Source organism: Montipora foliosa, chromosome 9 (assembly GCF_036669935.1).
Source record: "Montipora foliosa isolate CH-2021 chromosome 9, ASM3666993v2, whole genome shotgun sequence".
Lineage (NCBI taxonomy): Eukaryota > Metazoa > Cnidaria > Anthozoa > Scleractinia > Acroporidae > Montipora > Montipora foliosa.
The window spans coordinates 39647438-39667437 of record NC_090877.1 but is presented as its reverse complement, the minus strand read 5'-3'; the positions used below and the strand labels follow the sequence as shown (position 1 = coordinate 39667437).

Here is a 20000-nt window from a genome sequence, read left to right as displayed (position 1 = left end):
AATTTAGGCCAGCTAGTGAAACCTAAGATAAAGGGGTTTAGTTTCTAAAAAGAAACAACTGTGTGGAAGTGAAACACAGAGAAGAGTTTATACACAGAGCTTGATATTTGGTAATTGACCACAGAAAAAAAAAATCACAATTCGTAATGAACAGAAGAACAAGGCTTACAAAACGCAACGAATTAAGAATCGACATCGACAGCAGGCGAGAAAGAGAGCGAAATGCCGCTACGTTCAGGATAAGACATGAAAAATATGACTTGGTGCTGAGAGCTGGAAACTGACACGATGCTTAACTTGGAAAAACACGAACCTCAGTGTTAAGTCGGGAAAAGAACCAACCCGATGCGAAACGCGGGAAAACACGCACTAAATGCCACGTACGAAGCTTTACGTGACAAAGAAAATTTGTAACAAAAATACTTTTCGCTTTTTGCGTCGAAAAGCTCTTCAATCATTTCTATAAAAAGTAAAATATTCGAGCTTTTAACCTTGTACCGAGGTTTTTTTTTTCTTCTTCGTAAGTTCAGTATCAATGTATCAACTCCGCTTAGATGATAAATTCTCACCTAACCTCTAACTCTCGTCTTGTTCTTGTGGCAGTGATTGCTGTCCTTGGTGATTCGAAGCGACTTTCTTGTGACGCTTACTGTTTGATCATCAACCGATATATTCAATTTGCTGTTATCCGTAAGTGTGCGTATTGCAAAAATCATCTTCTGAAGTCGATCTTCCATTTGACATTTCAAGCAGGTGTCGTTACAAAATTTTGACGTGGAAATAACATTCTGATCCATTTGAACTTCGAAGGTTACGGACACGACTTTTTGGCCATCTTTCACGCGGCACTTCAACTGAGGTCGAGTAATTCTGCAAGGAAAGTTACACACATCTCGGCTCAAAAGCTTCTGCTGAAGTTTGGCGAGAAATCGGGTTTCCTTTTCCTTTTTTTCACAGAATGTCACTTTATTCAGTTTTACTCGTACTTTCTTGCTTATTGTGATAATCTCTTCAACGCCTGCACAAAGAGAAAGAAGAAAATTGACTTGAGATCGCGGCGGATCCGTTCATTCCCACGATCGAAACGTTTATTCTCCCAACTAGTACCACAGTCTTCTTTGTTGGATAATTACGAGAATTTGACTTTGCATCAAACAAGACAAAGCTTCGTCACAAAAAAATTTCTGCATTCATACATAATTTAAATTACAAACAACAGACAGCGGATAAAGTTTGAAACAACTGTTCGGCTGAACAGTTTTCAAAAACCCTGATTACATTCCATTTTAATCTTCTGCAATTTAGCGCATCCCTTCCTCCCGTCATTTGCATTTGCTGCTTTTATTTAAAGTTTCATTTAACGTATTAAGTAGTTATTTTTACGTTTTGCTTGATTTGGCTTCCAGTTCCCAGTCGCTGAATTAATCAAAATTTGAGTATGTATACCTTGGTGAAAACCAGCGATCGTAACAATGGCAAAAAAGTGGGTATCCTTCCCCTTAACACTTATAATAAGCCACACAAGAACTGCATGGGTACAATTTGTTTTGGAACACCTTATTTAGTTTCATAGTTCTTATTGTTTACAGGTTTTAGTGAACAGAGCATTCACGATAATAGACCAATTTCGATTTATTAAAATCCAGTCCTAAACAAAAGGCGTCATTCTCGAGGCTCTAGGGAATAAACTCATACAAACCGTTATAAGTTCTCCAGAGCCTCGAAATTGCTGGTTTTCACTCACGTGATCAACAGCCATGTTTTTCAACGAAAACAAAAGGAAGACGGTTTGTATAATAATAGAGTTAAATTCCCGGAGGATTTGGTCGGGGCACCAACATGGCGGTCGTGACGTCATGTGAAAACCGAGAATTGGTCTATTGAGAGTTGAAGGTAAAGACTTGTTTCCATATCTCAAAGTGTCCTTGGACGTGAGGTGCCTGGGAATGAAATTAAATCACTGGAATCGGTCAGTGTAAAATGCAGACTGAGGTTATAATGAAACTGTTGAAAAAGCCCAAAGCCCTTAGAAATGCTAACCTTAGGCCTAATTAGGCCTAAAACAATATTTAGGCTTAACTGTTAGCATTTCGATTCCAGTGATTTAATTTCATTCCCAGGCACCTCACGTCCAAGGGCACTTTGAGATATGGAAACAAGTCTTTACCAGAGGTGAATGATTTCTGACAGAGACGAAAACGCGCCATGTTAACTTACTCAGACAGTGTCGCATATTTGGATGTAGTTTGAACCCGTCCTTACAGCTGCAAGAAACTCGTCCTCCGGTGTTGTGACAAATGTGATGACATCCGCCATTATCAATCGAGCACGGATCGTATTCTTTTGCAAAAAAAATAAAGCACAAAAATTGAAAATATCTGAAGACATCTGTACGATCCTGGGTGATCTGGGCGAGAGATGTCGGTCCCGTACCCCGGGACCCGTTTCCCGAAAGTCCCGATAATTTTTCTGGCACGAAGAGCTATTGCTGAAACTGCCATCCACTTGTGTAAAAAGTTGGTCTTTTAGGGTGTAAGAAAAGATAAAAAAAAAGCAAAATGATTATGAAAATTGACGTCTTAAAACCTCTCCCTTCTTAAAATGTTCAGGGAACTGTGACACGCGAAAAGTGTCGGGACTTGCGAAAAACGTATTTAGGCCCCAGACCTCCTCTAAAGGTGAAGTGAAGTATTTCACCCGTAGATGCCAGGACATAGCCTTTCCCACTCTGTAGAATTATAAGTAATGGAACTTATTAGGCTAATATCTAAGGTAATACTGAGTACTTTACTCAGCTAACGTGCGGCCTACCTTTGCAATTTCTTCCGTCACCGTGGAATCCAGCTTTGCAGATGCATTTATAGGCACGCCTAGTGGGTAGACAGATGGCATGTGTGTTGCAATCATGCGTACCACTGGTGCATAGTGACCCTAAAGATTAAATCCATGGCAAATCATTAGAGCAGAAGACTGTTCGGTAAAAATTTAACATGACAGTGTTGAGGGTGAGATAAAGAAGAATTTTGAGAAAATGTTGCGATAATCTCAGTCAAAAGGGACTTTTCTCGGCTTAAAGAAGAAACTAAGGGTTTTGTATTTCTTATAAAAAAAGTTTTAATTGTTTTTACGGGACTAGAACAACAAAAACATTCCACGGAATCAAATTCCAAGCTCTTTTCTCTTGTTTTAAAAAAGATTGATTGACACTCCGGAATAATCTTAATCGCACAAGAATTTCTTTTACGAAAGAATTCGAAAGAACTCGGCAACGTGGGAGAAATGAGCCCCTTCGTGGGAAATTTTTTCTAAGAGGGCTTAGTGAAGACGAATGCTTGGCATTGACGCAAAAACCAGATTTTATTGTAGAATACGGTGAGCAGGGATACTGAAGAGACTTTGCCAAGGTTTTGTTCTTTTAAAGCTGGGTCAAGGATTACCGAGAATAGCTTTTAGCTTGGAAAAAGAGGAAAAATTGTATCAAAAAAATAAATGAGTAGTTCTATAAAAATTGTGTTACCATGTTAAAAGCCGGCAGAGGCTATATACATATGAATGTTTAACTAGCGAGCCACAGCTCTTATTTCGTTGTACTAACAAATGTTTTGAAATAATTTCCTGGAAAGTGTAACGAACGCTTAAAAGTGAGAACTGACGAGATGTCATATTGTTCACGTCCTTTAGTTTTGTTTTCATCTTCTGGGTCATAGCGGCTATTTTAAGTGCTTTTAATCTCACTGCAAAGATGATACAAAAACAAAGATATTAAAGATACCATAAAATGCTCTTAAAAGTCTAGACTAAATGCTATGAGTAATTCTCACGTGAAATCACTAATTTATGACATAATCGTTTTAAAAAACGTCTTTTCTAGTTCGGTTAATGACTTGAAATAAGGCTCTATTTTGAGTGTTTTTATCTCTCCTTACAGATGCTACGACTTGATCAATGTTCGTGGACAAATTTGTTGTCAAAGTTATCCATATATTAATAGAAGATTTAAAAGAGATTGGCATTGTTTTCTATCAAAACATATCAAAATCTTTCAACCGTCAACAATTTAGTTCCTGTTATGAATAAACACAGGATTAGATTTAATAGATTGTCCGATTAAGTTACTGCCACAGTTACGGGCTTCAGATTAAGCCGAGTTAATTGAATACTAAAAGCGCTTGTCATGCTATCACATGATGATACACCCTAATGTTCATTTGTAAAGTACCCGGACGTTTCCACGCTGTCTATGCGAAGATGTGCTCTTTCCAGTAGGATTCATGCATATTTGTTACTGTTCAATCGAACCCATAAATAACATGATTCCTTTGAAAACAATTTTCTTTTCCGGTATAAATTTTTCAGAGCAAACAATCTGCAACACATTATTTCTCAAATGATGACAGACCAATTCAACCATTACCCTCTTCAAATCAATAAATGAGCATTAAATTAATCAACACTTCTTCTGTTGCGAAAAGAAATCTTGTACTTGTTAATAATGCTTGAATATGTATGTATCTTTTCTGCGTAATTTTCTTGTACTCCGTTCAAATATTCCCTAATTAACGAGAATTTTTCACTCGGCTCAGTGCGACAGTTTTTTGTTCCTTTAACATTTTTTACGCATTTTCTTAAAAAGAACGGCCCCTCGAAAACGGACGCAACATGTAACTCCTAATAATGTTGGGATTTGTTGGCAAACAATGTTTGCGTCCTGTTGCAGCACCTTGTAAGACTCAGCATCAAAGAAGAGGGCAACTTTCGTAACTGAGAATTTTCCTCTTTTTGTAAAGACAACATTATTATCTCAGTTTGCAGAACGTGTTTAAGGGATTAGTCCGCTTCAATTTTAACCTCCATGTTGTTTTTGTTTTTAATTACGTACTTTTGACAAGTTGGCTTTTTGGTGTTCTTTCGCATAAACATTTCACCTAGTAACGGATGCATTGAGTCCCGCAAGATCAACGCACAGAGAAGAAAATGTGGAAGATATTCTGACGTGTCTGCATTTAAGAGTAGCAACGCCGGAGCTAAGAGAAGAAGCGGAAATTAGTTAACACGGAGCAACGAAAATTACAATCGGCTCTAAAGTATAAGTCAAATGTTAGAAAAGCCTACTGCGCTCTGATCTTAGCAACTACAAAATCAATAATCAGGAAATCGGGATGCAAATTTCCGTTGTTTGGGCTGACTCTTAGAACTAGTTTTTTTTTTTTTCACGAAGTGGAATGCGTTGCTTCAGTCCTCATAACACGAACTAAAAAGAGGTCACTTTACAGCAATATGAGAACAACATGCACAAATATGATTGGGAAATAATTAGTCTTGTCAATTTGACGCTTTTGTGAGTAGCGTATGGTAGAAAAGACAACATCAATTTAAAAGTGATTTTCTCAACGGGTTATGTTTGTAATGCCTACGTAGAAACACTTGCGTCTTCCGTGAAAAAAATGCGAATTTGGACGCCAAATGGCTTCAGTTAAAACGCAATAATAATCGTTTAAATTGTTGTTGTTGAATTGACAACGATCGTTATCTCCCTTATGGCAAAACACAAAGAGTTTTAGTTTTTGTTCCTGTGTATGGTTTTAATTTTTATCTCCAAAACGGGCGGTTGTCTTTGGGCAATAACGTCCGAAATTCAAGCTTCCAAAAGATTTTTCATTTCCGGAAACCAGAGAAAGACGGACGGTCCAAGCAGGTTGTAACATGCCCCAAAGAGTGATGACCTGTTGTGTTTAAAAGCGTGGGAGTTGTTTCGATGAGGAATGAATAAGAAAAAGATTGAGAAACAAAACTCTGCGTGACGTAAGGATGCTGAAACTCCTATTAGGAAGCAGTCTTTTTTTTTCTCCATTCACAATGTGGTAACCAATCCGAAACATGCTTAATTTTGACTGGCGTAGGTCAGCTGTTGGCGTAGGGGAGCTCATCATTAAGTCTTTTTCGTAGCAAATGGTACTGGTTAAATCTCGTTCTAGTGGAAAGAAGCCATTCCAGTGAATTGAACCCAGTGCACCCATTTAAGTGCATGGAACCCATTTGACTGCACAGAACCCAGGAGCTGATCCAACAAAGTGACAAACACATAAATTTAGTGTTCTATAAAAAGACAGGCTTTTCAACAAATAAACACATCTGTCCTGAAAAACAAATATGTCTTGTAAAACTTTTTTGTGGAGGGGTGCGAGCATATCAATCACTGAAAATTAACGCCCATTGAACCGACGTCAAATTAGAATTTTATCTTTCCGACTGCTACAATTAACGTTTGGTAAGTAACATGTAAACACAGACACTAGCAAGTCACGGTTAATCCGCATTTAGTAAACATCAGAAAAATATTCTTTTGGGGAAACGAATGTTTCAAAGGCAATGTACCCTTACCTTTTCCCAAATCCTTTTTGAAAGTTATTCGCACCTGACAAAGCCCCGATCCGTTGTGAAAGCTGCCATAAGGAACTCGGTTAAATCCAGCGTAGACAAAAGTGTCTGTTGGAGGACCGTAAATCGAGGCTTGCCCTGAGAGGGTGAAGAGGTAGGGCTCTCGATAAAAACCCATAAACTTTCCTTTCTTAGTCGAGTTGGCGTGCTGCATTTTCCATAGCACCGTCTCATCGGATATATCGATTGTCATATTTGTTCCCTTTTCCACGGTATCGTCAACGACTGCCATCAAAGTGTTTCCATTGATTGTGTTGTTCTTGAAACCCGGTAGCTTATTGCTATAAACTCTAAATTGACGGTTGTATACTTGTACCGAAGCGCAGTTACTTGTGAATTCGTGATTCGAACCGAATCCATAACTCATCTCTGTATCCGAGATGGTGGTGGTCCAGAGATGCGGCTCGCCACCATAAATGAGCTCGATCCTAGCCTTTTTGTACGGCCCGCTAAAATCCAGACGGACAAGAGCTTGGCCATCGCACAGCCCTGGCCTAGAAGACGGAGTTGGACGGTGAATTAAGGTGACCTGTGATTTGATTGATGGGCTTGATGGTGTTGCAAGGCCTTTATCCAGATCTATTTCCACTGCAGGCATTTTGCTTGCGCTGTGTAGGGCTAAATTACAGTAAGGTTCGTAAGTTAAACATATAATGAAACCTCTAGAAAGAAACGCTAACAACAGTGTGGGTATGTCAACATAAAACCTATTTGACCCACTAAAAGAAATCGGGGCCATGGGAAAATCTTTTGCACAAAACAGCTGCGCTGTCTCTGAGAAAATTTATGGAAGTACATAACAAAGGTTTTTAAAGTGTTAGAAGTGTAATCAGGTTAAAATTCAAACCTTTTGTGTGAAGTAGAAGAAGAAAAGCCCGCAACGGTAATTGGAAATCACAGAAAGTCATTGTGCTCAACGGAGCTTCTCAAACTGATTGAAGGTTTGTTTGACGGCCTGAATCAACACGAAAAGTTAATTGAAAGATTAACGCAGATCGTGATTAATAAGTTGATGATTCGATTCTACTGATCCGCTCACAAAGAAAGTCGTAAAATTCCAAAGCGTAGATCCACGATGAAGGTTCTGATCGCTCCACTATCATTGACACAAGTGGATACGGTGTACGGATGGCGTCTGTTCTGTGTTCTGCTAATTGGTTGGATTGTTATGTGACGAATGCCTTTTATTCGAATCACTTATCACTCTTGACAAGAGAATTTGTATATGCGCTCATTGAAGTATAGACATTTCCTCTGCCGGGGCTGTGCAGGAAACTGGGATCGGTTGCAATTTCAACCAAGGATCAAAGATCAAATCACATGGTGAGATCAAATGTCCTCTGAAAGGAGTGATTTAAACTGAAATTTTCGTATTATCCTATAAACTGTTCTCAGTCGGAAAACATTGTGTAAGCCTAAACGGCGACGATGAAGGATTATATTAAGCTTCAAGTTATGCCAATTCCTTATTCACAATCATTCACAGTAAAACGAGATTTTTCACACGATAGCTATAATCAGTGTTAATTTTTTTAATGGAATAATGCAAGTGTCAAGCAAGACGGCGACAATATTATATCGTGCTTTGAGTTGACAATTTAACATTTATACGATCAAAATACTATCCACGTTTCCTTAACCTCACGCCCTTGCATCCCGTATTACAAGTACCCACATGCTTCATGCCGGCTGGTTTTTTCTTATATATGATGCGCAGGCGATGTAGAGATGTGGTTTGAAGCTCGGTTTAATGCTGTGCACTCGCGGCAATCAATGACATGAGTATTTTAAAACAAACACTGTGAGCTCAGAAACAAGGGAAAATTCATGAAAACGACTTTTTTCTAGTAACCCCTTTGTCGAAAAACCCCGAGGGCATTTAAACCCCATTGAATGCTTTCATTAAAGCATTATCTATCGAAGTTTGATTGGTCCGGACTTGACATTCAGTTGTTCACGCGTGCGTTTTAGTCTGGGGCATTTTTTGTTGCCCAATTTTATATTTTTACTCTATCTTGTCTCTTTTTCATTCTGTGTTCTCTTGGATGGTATGTCGGCTTCGCAAAAGCCTATCACTTTGCCAATTAGTCTACTTTTTCTTTCTTAATTAAATTTTGATTCCATTGAAGAAATTGTCCACACCAAATTATAGTTGTTGATAGGTGTTTCTTTGCTGAAAAGTACCCAGTTGCCAGGAGTTGACGGGCTCCTGTACTTACTTAAAATAGAAATGTTGCATAACAGGCTCGAAATTCTTATGTAATTTATGAGTTCCTGTGCTACTTGCTTCAGTCTGGTAAGAAGACAATATTTCTGCGTCCAGAAAGAGTTAGAAAACATAGGATTTTTTTGCAAATTTTATTCAAAATGGAATGCCATTGCAAGGGCCAATCAATGGAAACAGGATTAAAGATAATCTCTTTTAATGACGAATCTTTATGGTGTATTTACACACAAAATGAGATCAAATTTTAAAAAGAAATCCACAAAGAGGAATATCAATTTGTCAGGCTTTTGCGTCATCTCTGTGTGAATCTATATGTTTTTTCCGCTTCGCACATTTCCTAAGAGTCCGCGAGAATGTTGCTCTCTTCAGCTACCCAAGGTCTCATCCTTTGATGTTTTCGATGAACGACAAAGGTTAAGAATTTTGACTATTAGATGAAAGATAGCATAGTAATTGATAACTAATACTTTTCAGAACCTTAGCAGGCAAAAAAGAACTATTTTTAAGACATCAAAGATGTGTTGAGTGACGCGATTGTCAGAGTGCTTCGAATTCCACATAACATTTTTAAAAGAACAATTATGTTTTGAGCAAAAGTTCTTCAGTCAAATCAAAAGTATGAAGGATGTTCACTCTATAAGTCACTACACCCACGCCGAGAATTAGGGAAAGATGTAGTTTTCTACTTTCGGTAATTAATATTTCTGCGCATACTTGCCCCAAATATTTCAGTTGTGGACATTCGAGCATACGAGTTTCTACCTACATTTTCTCGATTGCTTATTTCGAGTCACTTAATAAAGAGAACAACCTGGGAACTCTGCCAACTTTCTACTGAAAAATCACTTCAATGATTATCCACAGGGCTCCGGGCTTTCCAGTGTCAGCGGCTGGTAACCAGGCCTTCAAAGCATTGATTCCCAGCCAAAAAAGTGAGAATTTTTTTTAATAACGCAATGTTCGATGTTGAATCTTTCAAATCCTATTCTTCTCTTGTTTTCGAAGACTTCTTTCATACAAATATTCTCGAAACATGTTTAAGCTACTTAAAATGATTATAGTTATTCGCGAGAATGTTTTCAAGTTTGCATTGGCAATATTCCTATCCAGAATGGCGAAAATCCGTCAAAGATGTCCATTGAACCATTTAATTTAAGCCCATCAGCAATCTTTTTGCACAGAATGATTGTGTGTTCTTAAAGTTGACGGGACGTCTCGTGGAGAAGGTTTCTTGCCAACATTCATTGAAGTACAATAATATTAAACCCTTTTGAATTTATCTTTCCTCCTTACATCTACAAGTATCAAGAGAGCTGCCATTAAGTACTTCGAGACTTGAGATGGGAAATCTGGGCTACGTTTAAGGCAAATAATGATAAACAATTGATTAATTCCATAAAACCTCTTGGCACTTTTGGCTGGTTTCGCCAGATTTTTTTAAGACGAAATGATAATATGGTCAAAAATCGATAAAGTATATCATAGAATTGAGTTGTGTGTTTAGTTTTCGGTATATTGAGTTTTCCAAGCTTTTCTCGGTGCTCTCCCAAACTTCAAGCGCGCATTTTATAATTAGATGTACACAGAGCTAAAAGTATGACAGAACCCATTCTCATTTCAAAATAGACCCCATTTTCGAATTCTTTTTACAAGGTTCAAGGAAATTTGAGCATCGGAGGTGAGGTCGACGCTCTGAAGTTGAATACAGACAAAGAATATCAAGCGAAGCTATGATCCTCGCAGTTATGAACGCAAGCTTTGCAATTGCGTAAAGAAGCCTGAAAAATTCAGGACTTTAACGAGGCTTGAACCAAAAGAATAATTAGAAAAATCGGCCACTTTGGAACACGATATATCGGTTAAACCAGTCGACAATGGCAAAATCAAGAACTTGTCACTTCAAAACATAACTTTGCTCCATCCTAACAACTTTATGATGATTCTGTCTAGTACACGATATCCAATGTGAGCGACGTATCCTACACTGAGTGAATGGATTTGTACGATGGATTTTGAAGTTAAAATAGTAAGTAAAGGATTCACTCTCGTATGGTCATGTTTTCGTTAAACTGCTTAACTTTGGTTATTTCACATTTTCTTTTGCTGAGCAAGGTAGTACGTAATATCCGCACCCCCTGGTTTCACGTCCTTTCTCATGGAAGCACGGTGACGGCCAAGCTTCCTAACTTGGATCACGGAGAGCAAAAATGAAAACCTCACACTGGACTCCCTACTGACAGGTGAAGGACATTGGCTCTGCACGAGAGTATTGGAAATCCTTCAACATTTGTTCCTTGATCAGAGCCTGGGTGACAGTGTGGGTAAAGACGATCTCAGCCACACAAGAGTTGGTCAAAACTCGATAGTAATGTCTGATTCGTAATTTCTGATAGGACGGTTGCGCATATTCAAAGGCGCATGCAAGAAAGCCTTGTTTTGGCGTTAAAACTGTTTACTTTCAAATTGTTTTTAATTTTGTCGAAAAAGCTGTCATAAGCTGCTTTATTTCTAATGTGCCAAAACTAATCACCGGATTTGAATTTCAATATACTGGGCGAGATCTTGGTCGGGAGCCATTCGGTGTTGATTAGTGTTCAACATTCAATCATCATGCAGCTTATTTACCAATCAAGATTTTTGTAAAAGAAGTTATTTTTTTCACATTTATTTAGTGATATACATTCTTTTCTCAGGGTAAGTTGCATTTTAAACTGAGCACTAAAATGAAGGGCTCGGATGTTTTTAATCAAGAGTTGGCTTTATCGGCTTTCAAATAACTCCGTCCTTTGTGCCTTAGCAGGATCGTTTATGAAGGTAACACAACACCAGACAAGGTTTGCACATCCGGCATGATGCCCTGATTGGTGAACCTTTGGCAATGTTATGTCAAAAACCGGAACGCTGTCGAAAGTAACGTTGCACCAACGTCAATCTTGATTGAATTAACGCCGCTCCTGCATGATTTACCAAAGTGAAAGTTAATGGCATTAAAAAGATGCCTTAGCAGCGTGAGCTCTTTTCAGCGATCCTGTCGCGTGGGGCCAAAACTAAGGACATTATTAAAAACATGAGAGCGTAAGATCATTTTGCAGTCAAATGAGCACGAAAATTCTGATTTATCGACGGCATGAGTTAACTACCGTATGAGGAATCTTTTCGAGCTGACGTTTCGAGTGTTAGCCTTTTGCAGGAGCTTGCCTCTCTCATACAAGCCCTATGAGTCAACCTTTGAAAGAACCTTTCTATTTTTAGCATGTACATAATTGAGGGAGAGCTAAAAAGAGAGCCCGCAGATCTTTGGACCTGGTGTTAAGCGGCAGATTTGGCAAAACCAACTGATATATGAATGGTACTGGGTTTGAGTTTGGGTTGGAGAGGAGCGAAAGCCCTGGGTTCGAGCTCAACAGGTTCGCTTGATATTTTTCATTCGAAAACATGCGCAGCAGCTTGGTACACTCGTGGACACCTCGTGCTTTCGTGCTCATGTTATTTTCCGGAGCGCATGGGAAAAGAATATTCATAACGGGAAAGCTTTTGGAAGTATAGCAATCATGAGCTAAGGAAACCCAACATGATCTCAAGTATTAATTCTTGTGAGAGTAAAAAGGTCTCAATCTCTCTCTCTCTTTTTTTGGGGAGTTTAAGAAACGACGATAGCTACGACTACGGCAACGCCAAAACGCAGTAACGAAGCATAAAATAGTAGTGCTGCACGTGCAACACGGATTTTAGCAAGTAAATTGGCGTGGTCCTTTGCATAACGACGACGTGAACTCACCAAATTTGAGGTTTTGACGACAACGTAAGCATGCAATCATGAGAAAAACCTTTCATTCTCTCTTTCCACTCTGAAACCGCTAGTACCAATTTATTTTTAGGATACTTCGCCCATACTTCGCCCATATTGTAGGACAAGAACGAGACTGAGTAATTGCGAAAGACTTATGATAGAGCCATGTTATATTTCGAGGTGACGTTTTCGTCGACCGGTGCCGTCGTTGATCTTAAACTTACTTTTATCTCCACGTTGCCGTCTCGTATGTTTTCGGAGAACCGTAAATAGCCTCTTCCATCAACATTTCCATTCCTGAGAGTGGAACTTACAGGTTTTAATGTTCTGTCTAACACCAGACGACTTAACTCGTCAAGATGGGCCACCTCTGCCAGATAATTTGTTAACAACGGCTAGGTCTACTCAAACCCTAACCCCTAACCCCATTTAACCCTTTAATTTTAGTCCTGAGAACTCGAGAGAGACTTAAAGATCTTCAGACTCTGTCTAACGCCAGGCGGGGGCCGCTCCCGGGATGAATGGGTTAATTAAACGTAATAAGCTTATAAAATTTATGTGATAAACTTACTGTTCATGATTCAGTATTGTATCTCAACTCATTATAGTCACTGAATAAGTGCCAGTTTGATTGCACTAAGCAAGCAAGTTTGATCACATTAGAAAGACTCACTTCAAATAATAAAATGAAATTACTACTACTAAATCACAGTTTGAGAAAATTTGCTATCTTTGTCCATGTCTATTTTTATTCTACCTAAAATGAAGACGACTTTGATCTTAATAAACGGGTTTTCCAGTTGCTGTTTCTGCAAGAAACTGTGTTGCTTCACTGTGAAGTACTGCGAGCACTTGTTCAGTGTTTTTCAATGGAAGCTGTAACATTTAACACGTCTCTAGGTTACAGTGAGTTTGTCAATTTTGACTTACTCGATTTTTCAACATTCATGAGATCCGTCTCCCATTTCGGATCTCAATTCGCTAGGATTTTGTCGTGGTTGATTTCCGCTACTTTATGGTGCATGGATTCCTTCTTCATGGTTATTTTCGACTCAGACCGAGGGCCCTGTTTGCAAAATACCACGATGAAGACACGTAGATATATTCTGGGAATTTAAGGCACAGGTGTTGCAATAGAGTTGCTCCGATACAGTGAACATTACCAGTTGCACACTGATACTAAGCAGGACGGAATCCATGACGCCATTATGGACCTCACGCAACGTGAAGTCCACGTGATAGAGAACAGGTCGAGAAAGACAACATCAAAAAATAGTTCTACCACTGTTATGATCTTGTGAATTTTTCAATTCCTCCCGTGTGTTAAGTGTGTACGGCTTGTCTGAGAATTATGAATGGCATTCACCGCGTTGGAGCGAGAAAAATGAAAAATTAATCAGTACCGTGAGCTGTTGTAGGAAGGGCCGCAGATCGGGAGAGAAACGACTTTTGTCAACTCTGGTATGAATTCACGAAAAGAGAACATTTACTGATCACATGCACCTTAAGGCATTTGAGTGAATTCATTTGCAGGGTCGCTTTTTGCCTTAGCCAAGCGACTAAAGCGAACGGTCTGTGTGGAAATATTTTGTCAAGGCAATACGACTCCTGCTGGGTGTAAGTGCCAGCAATTAAGCAGTTTAAAGCAAATTAAGTTCTTCTCAAACTGAAGACATTTAGCTGTTAGTTGTGACAGGCACTTAAACTTATCTAAAATTCCAACAGTACGTGTGCAGTTGGCGAGCTAAAAACTTACCCCTTTTCCGGATTACACGTGACCTTCTTATCTGCATTCCTAATTTGGATCGTGCGCACATGCAAGCGAAGAATACCATACAGCGTGTGGGAAAATGCACTTTCCAGTGCTTTCTTCCTCAATAACACCCCTAAAATGTGATAACCCTTGATCCCGAATGATAAAGTATGCACGTCCACAAAAATAAAATAGAATTAGTAAAACAAAAAAATTATAGCTTGAGTACTCACAGCAAGACAATACTCGACTAAGAAGTAAACTTATTTCTTTTATAAGTCTCACGAAACTTGATCCCGAATGATAAAGTGTGCACGTCCACAAAAATTAAATAGAATTGATAAAACAAAAAATTGTAGCTTGAGTACTCACAGCAAGACAATACTCGACTAAGAAGCAAACTTATTTCTTTTATAAGTCTCACGAAACTAGAAAGAAAAAGAGTTTCTTGTCATTTGGGCGAAAATGGTCTCTGGTCTAGTTTTTAGAAAGGATTCCTGAAAAGAGAAATAAGAACGGCAACGTCTACACTAAAAGAAAGAGGAACTTTCCCATGAAAGCTTGCTCTCATCTCGGCGCCATTAATCCTCTAAGTGAAGCGGTAGATGAACTTAGCAATGGTAATTTCAAGTTTGTGATTGTTGCATGAACTGTTGAGAAATATTAATGTGATTATTTCAAACGTTCTGCAAGAAACAAAAGTCCACTGTCGAGTTGCAATACTTGATAACGACAGAATTAACTTTCAAGGCTACTTTGTAGTGCTAAAGATTCCACGAAATCCAGTAGAGTAAGCTTAATTAGTCGTGGAAATGTGCCTCCACGAGGAAAAGTAAAATTTCCGAGCAGTACAATCCCGGCAAACCTTTGATTGCCAATTCCAGAAGTTTTCTTCGCGTTACTGAAAATTCCCTAACCACCAAATTGACAAGGTTACAAGAAAATAAGCAATTTTTGCTTTAGCTCCTTCTAATGCGCTTCCTAGTTTAGCTGCTTACGGAGCAAGGCAAATTTTTTATACAAATAAACAAATAAATAAATACAAGAGAGAACGCGTAAAAGCCTGATAGTGGCTCCACAGTTGTACTTTTCAATTGAGAACTGACCGGATGATTCAGCTGAAAAAATTCAAAGTTTACACAATCTACAAGCTCGTAGCAATTCTATGCATCGGGCAGAATGCAGAGACATTACTTTGGTTTTCGAGACCAATTACGCTTTGAACTGGTTAAACGTGATCCGACCTTTGGGAGTCATTGAATTAGAGAAGAATAGGAAAAACCGGCGACTATATTTAACAATTATTCGCCGAAGGCGAAGTGATTATCGGTGAATATTCACCGAGACGAAGTCGAGGTGAATATTCACCGATAATCACTGAGCCTGAGGCGAATAATTGTTTCAGTATAAATACACAGGTGATTATTTCAGAAAAGAGAAAAAAAAACATTTCAACGCGAAATCGTCTTCACTTACAGTGGCAAAACGACTACTGGCAGCCATTTTGTCCGTCGAGGTGATTATCAGCTGATAATCCGAGATAGCGAGCCAATGAGAGCGCGCGATTTTGTATAATCACCTGTGTATTTATACTAATAACATATATTAAGGGGTCAATATTAACCCCCTTGATTTCCCAAAAGAGCTAATTTTAATTTTCACGCACGGCTTTTTTGAGAGCAATGATACAATTTTCTGCCTATTTTGGATGACTTAGGACAATATTACAATGACTGTCTTATTTTTCCTTGAAAATGTAGAAAATTCGGGCATTTTTAGTGCGACTGCTCAAGCGCTTCTACGAAAAACTTTTCAAGAGAACGAAGACTGAGGAAAACAATATGCACGATAAATCTTTGGGAATAAAAAGCCTAACCGCAGAAATGTTCCTTCTTTGCAACACACCAGTTAAAATAATTCACTCGGAGGGGATCGGAGCACATGCTTTCGACGGTCGCCATCTTGAGCATTGCTCAAGAAGATTAAACCACAAATATTCATTTTAGTTCTAATTTCTCATAAGTAGTCATCTGTCTTCCCAGACAGTCGGCCGCCCGAGTACAGATGGGATATTCCTTTTTCGATAGGCAGAGTTCCAGAAAATCCGCTGCCAATTCTGTGAGATCCTTCGTAAACTTCATTGAAGCCCTTGAGGAAAGCTCAAGCTCATGCATTGACAAGGTTGGCGAGCTCTGACTTTGATTGTGTTTCTTTGGATCTTTCCTCTTGACCATATCAGTAGTCACATTGAGAATTTCCAAGCGTCCATCACCCTAGTCCTAATCAACGTCAGAAAGGTGTCTATTTTTAAACCAATTTTGCAGGAAAATAAGCGACAGCCTTGTTGGTGTTCCAAAACAAAGAAATGGCGGCCATGATGGTGTACCAAACTAATCCTGCGGGAATTGACCTCTGTTTTGATGCAAATACTTTCTTCGTAGATAGAAACAACAAACTTCGCCATGTTCTCGGAATGAGCGCTTATTCGCAAATAATTATGGGTCATTCACAACTTCTCTCATGTGTTTTGAGAACTGTTTCAGCGTGTATCATCGACTTACGCCATATTTACAATTTTGCAAATTTCATCCAATTTATAAATATTGACACACCATATGTGCAGTACAGAATGCGCAGTGGAATACTGAGGAATCACCATAATTTGTTTAAGACTCCAGAGGACGTTGAATGGAAGTAAAAGAACGTTGCGGGGGTTCATGTTTTGACTTTATAATAAGCAGAAAACCACGTCCTGTCCTCGTAAAGATCCCGCTTTCCGTCCTCCCATACCTTCCTTCCTTTTCTCGGGCTTCCGCCCTCCTTTTTCCTCATCTCACTTTGCACGGCTTTGTCTTGCTAAATATCTTACCACAACTATATACCTTCCGCGAAAATGTAGAGAGAAGTGCAATACGTAATAACACGTAGAACATAATTAATAGAGCGTTTTCACGTGACGTCACAGCTGCCATGTTGGTGTTCCAAAACAAAGAAATGGCGGCCATGATGGTGTACCAAACTAATCCTCCGGGAATTGAACTCTATTTTTATGCAAATACTTTCTTTTGTTTCAGTAATCCAATATGGCTACTGGTCACGTGAGTGAAAACGCTCTATAGGAGGTTAATCAAGGACAACGACGACCGCTACGAAAACGCCACAAAACTGCAGGTCAAATGAACAAAAACGGAAGGTTCTCCACACCCTGCACGTGCTTTTTACACCTTAGGGCATTCTTAAGCCGTTGTCGTCTTGACAACTACGTGAAATGACCATATTATGTGAAAGACGCGAACACCTGGCTGTAAATTTTCAGTTTTCTTTCAAACAACCATATACTTCATTCCGATTTTACTCCAGTGGAGTGTTGATACACATTTTCCATGGTGGAAGACTTGGCGGAGTAGTGGTGAAATGAAGTAGTAATTTTCATGGCTGTCATCGACGATTGTTATGGAAAAGCTCAAGAAAAAAAAAGAGAAATCATCCGATGTAAACTGTACTTTTATTAATTCTTGAAAAGGCTTGTTACGGAAAACAGTGAACAACTGTAATAGATACATAAGAATACCCTGTCAATCGAAGCGCATTAGAATTACACATTATAAAATATCTGCGCATGCCGAATGAATCGTTGATTAATAATTCTGGGATATCCACTGTGAAGAGGGCGATTCGATTTCTTATTGGCAATTAGAATTAACGGTAATCTCGAAAAGTTGCCCATTTCTAAAGCGCTTTGAAAACGGCAACATGACTGAGAACGATGCTGAAAAATTTTAATTAAATTATTTAACTAATCAAGAAATAGCACCTTGACTTCAAGATAATAAGAAAAATGAACCAATGAATTGATTCAGGCGGATCAGGTTTCTCTCGCGCTTACAGCAATATTTCTTTTCGTTTAAAGTCAAGGATTGGACAGGGTATTTGCTGCCTGGACTTGAGGCCCGTTTCTCGAAAGTCCCGAAAACTTTTCGGGCCCGAAAAGCATTTATGAAACTGCCAACCACTTGTTTTGGAAAGCCGATCTTTTAACATGTTTTTAAAGTATTTAAGGCCTGGCCAAACGCTCGCAAGATTTCAGCGCAACATCTTGCAACATTATTGGGCACAACATGTTGCGTGCGTTTGGCCAGTCCATTCAACACATGCCGCAACATCATGCAACAATGTTGCGTTGACGTTGAAATGTTGCGAGCGTTTGGTCAGGGCTATATATAACGAAAAGAAAAAGGACTGTGAACTTTGACGACTTAAATCCTCTCCGTTCTTGAAATACAAACGGAATTGTGACACTCGAAAACGGACCGTAAAGTTTTGGGACTTTCGGGAAACGGGCCCCAGGTGAAACGAATGTACCATTTTTTTAAAAACATTAAATTCTATTCCAAACCCAGACTTGCTGAAATAATACGTCTTCCAGTTTACTGCCTTTGCTTTCTTTTAAGAAGGAAGAAAACTACGTTTAAGGGAGCTTCTTAGGACATCTAATAGCCTTAATTTTAATTTTTCGTTAAATATGGACTCTGCATCTAGGACGTGCTTACGTCAGACGCACGCGCAATAGAACAATTCGGACGAGCCATTCTTGTATAATTATTACTTAGAATAATTACGTGGATTAGCGAATCATTTAGCACAGACTTTTTCTTCAAAAGATCCAGCCTATCTCCAAGATGACTTAAAGACAAAGGCCCAAAAGGCTTATATAATGATGAAAAAACTTGTCAGTTTTTAGAATTCTGTTAAGACGAAACGAGAAAATCTAAAATACTATTATCGTGTACCAAAACTACTTTTCCTGTACACTTTTACATCACATCTAAATCACAAAAAGTATCTAAAATGTCTTATGAAACAGCAAAAATCAATTCCTGGCGTTCTGACAATGCCTGGCAACCACAGCAACCATAGCAACGACAGCAACGCCCACGACCATTTGCCGAAGCTATTACGACGATCACGACCGAAGACACGACACAGCGTTGTCGGAAGTGTCCAGTTGGACGACTTTCTCGCACTTAGTATTATTACCAGCGGTCGTCACTGCCGTGATGTTATGGGCTGGCCAGCGTCTTATTGGTCGGTTTTTCGTTTTCGTCTTCGTCCTCGTCTACGTAGTCGGTGATTTCCCCGATGCCTGGCTCGCTAGACACATGAACATACCGATTTCCGATTTGCTGTCGGCACTTTCAGAAGAGCTCTTATCCTTGGATTTTTTATCGTGATTCTTGGTTTTCTTGGATTGGGAACGTGAAGAGTGATTGTGTTTCCTTCAACATGGGAAGAGATCGAGTCTGACTCTTCGGTCTCAATTCCGACACAAGATAGCGGCGTCCATCAACGGTAATATTACCAATGCACTTATGCATCTTGTTTTTCTTCGGTCCTTTGGATGGTTTCTCCTTTGCAACAATGTGCTCTCTTCCTTTGCCCTTGATATCGTGCGGCTTAGGTAAAATTTTCCCATCGCCTAATTTACCGAACACCGAATGCCTTTTGGTAGACCAGTCAGGCCCACGCCCATTCCAGAGCACACGTCATTACTGGTCAGTACTTTGCAGTTGCTATTGGCCCTTGTTTGTGTGATGCCGAGTCCTGGTTGTGCCTATTGTGAGCTTCGTCGAATGACGTCGAAAATCTTCGGGATCTCCCGCCCACCGCTGCCACCAACCGCGTAGGCATTCGGCACTGCCGATTCATCGATAATGTCGAGAATTTTCCGGCAGCGTTTCGTGCGTGTGTGACCCGAAAAGGACGGACTTGGGAGTGACCTTAACCGATGGTTT

The 20000-nt window shown here is 39.3% G+C and overlaps 1 protein-coding gene across 2 annotated transcripts in view; it reads right to left on the bottom strand.

The window, feature by feature from the left end:
- The window catches only part of LOC137972178 (signal peptide, CUB and EGF-like domain-containing protein 2), a 42198-nt gene that overhangs the window by 10016 nt on the left and 12182 nt on the right, over nt 1-20000 (bottom strand). Inside the window, exons 1-5 of one of the 2 annotated variants that reach the window (XM_068819026.1) lie at nt 7286-7615; nt 6382-7056; nt 2812-2931; nt 2218-2340; nt 575-1018 (exon numbers count right to left, since the gene is read on the bottom strand). In XM_068819026.1, coding sequence (XP_068675127.1) covers nt 575-1018; nt 2218-2340; nt 2812-2931; nt 6382-7056; nt 7286-7346 — 1423 coding nt within the window. In that variant the 5' untranslated portion in view covers nt 7347-7615. Of the gene's footprint in view, nt 1-574; nt 1019-2217; nt 2341-2811; nt 2932-6381; nt 7057-7285; nt 7616-20000 lie in introns of those variants that run through there. The other variant, XM_068819027.1, reaches the window with a different exon arrangement.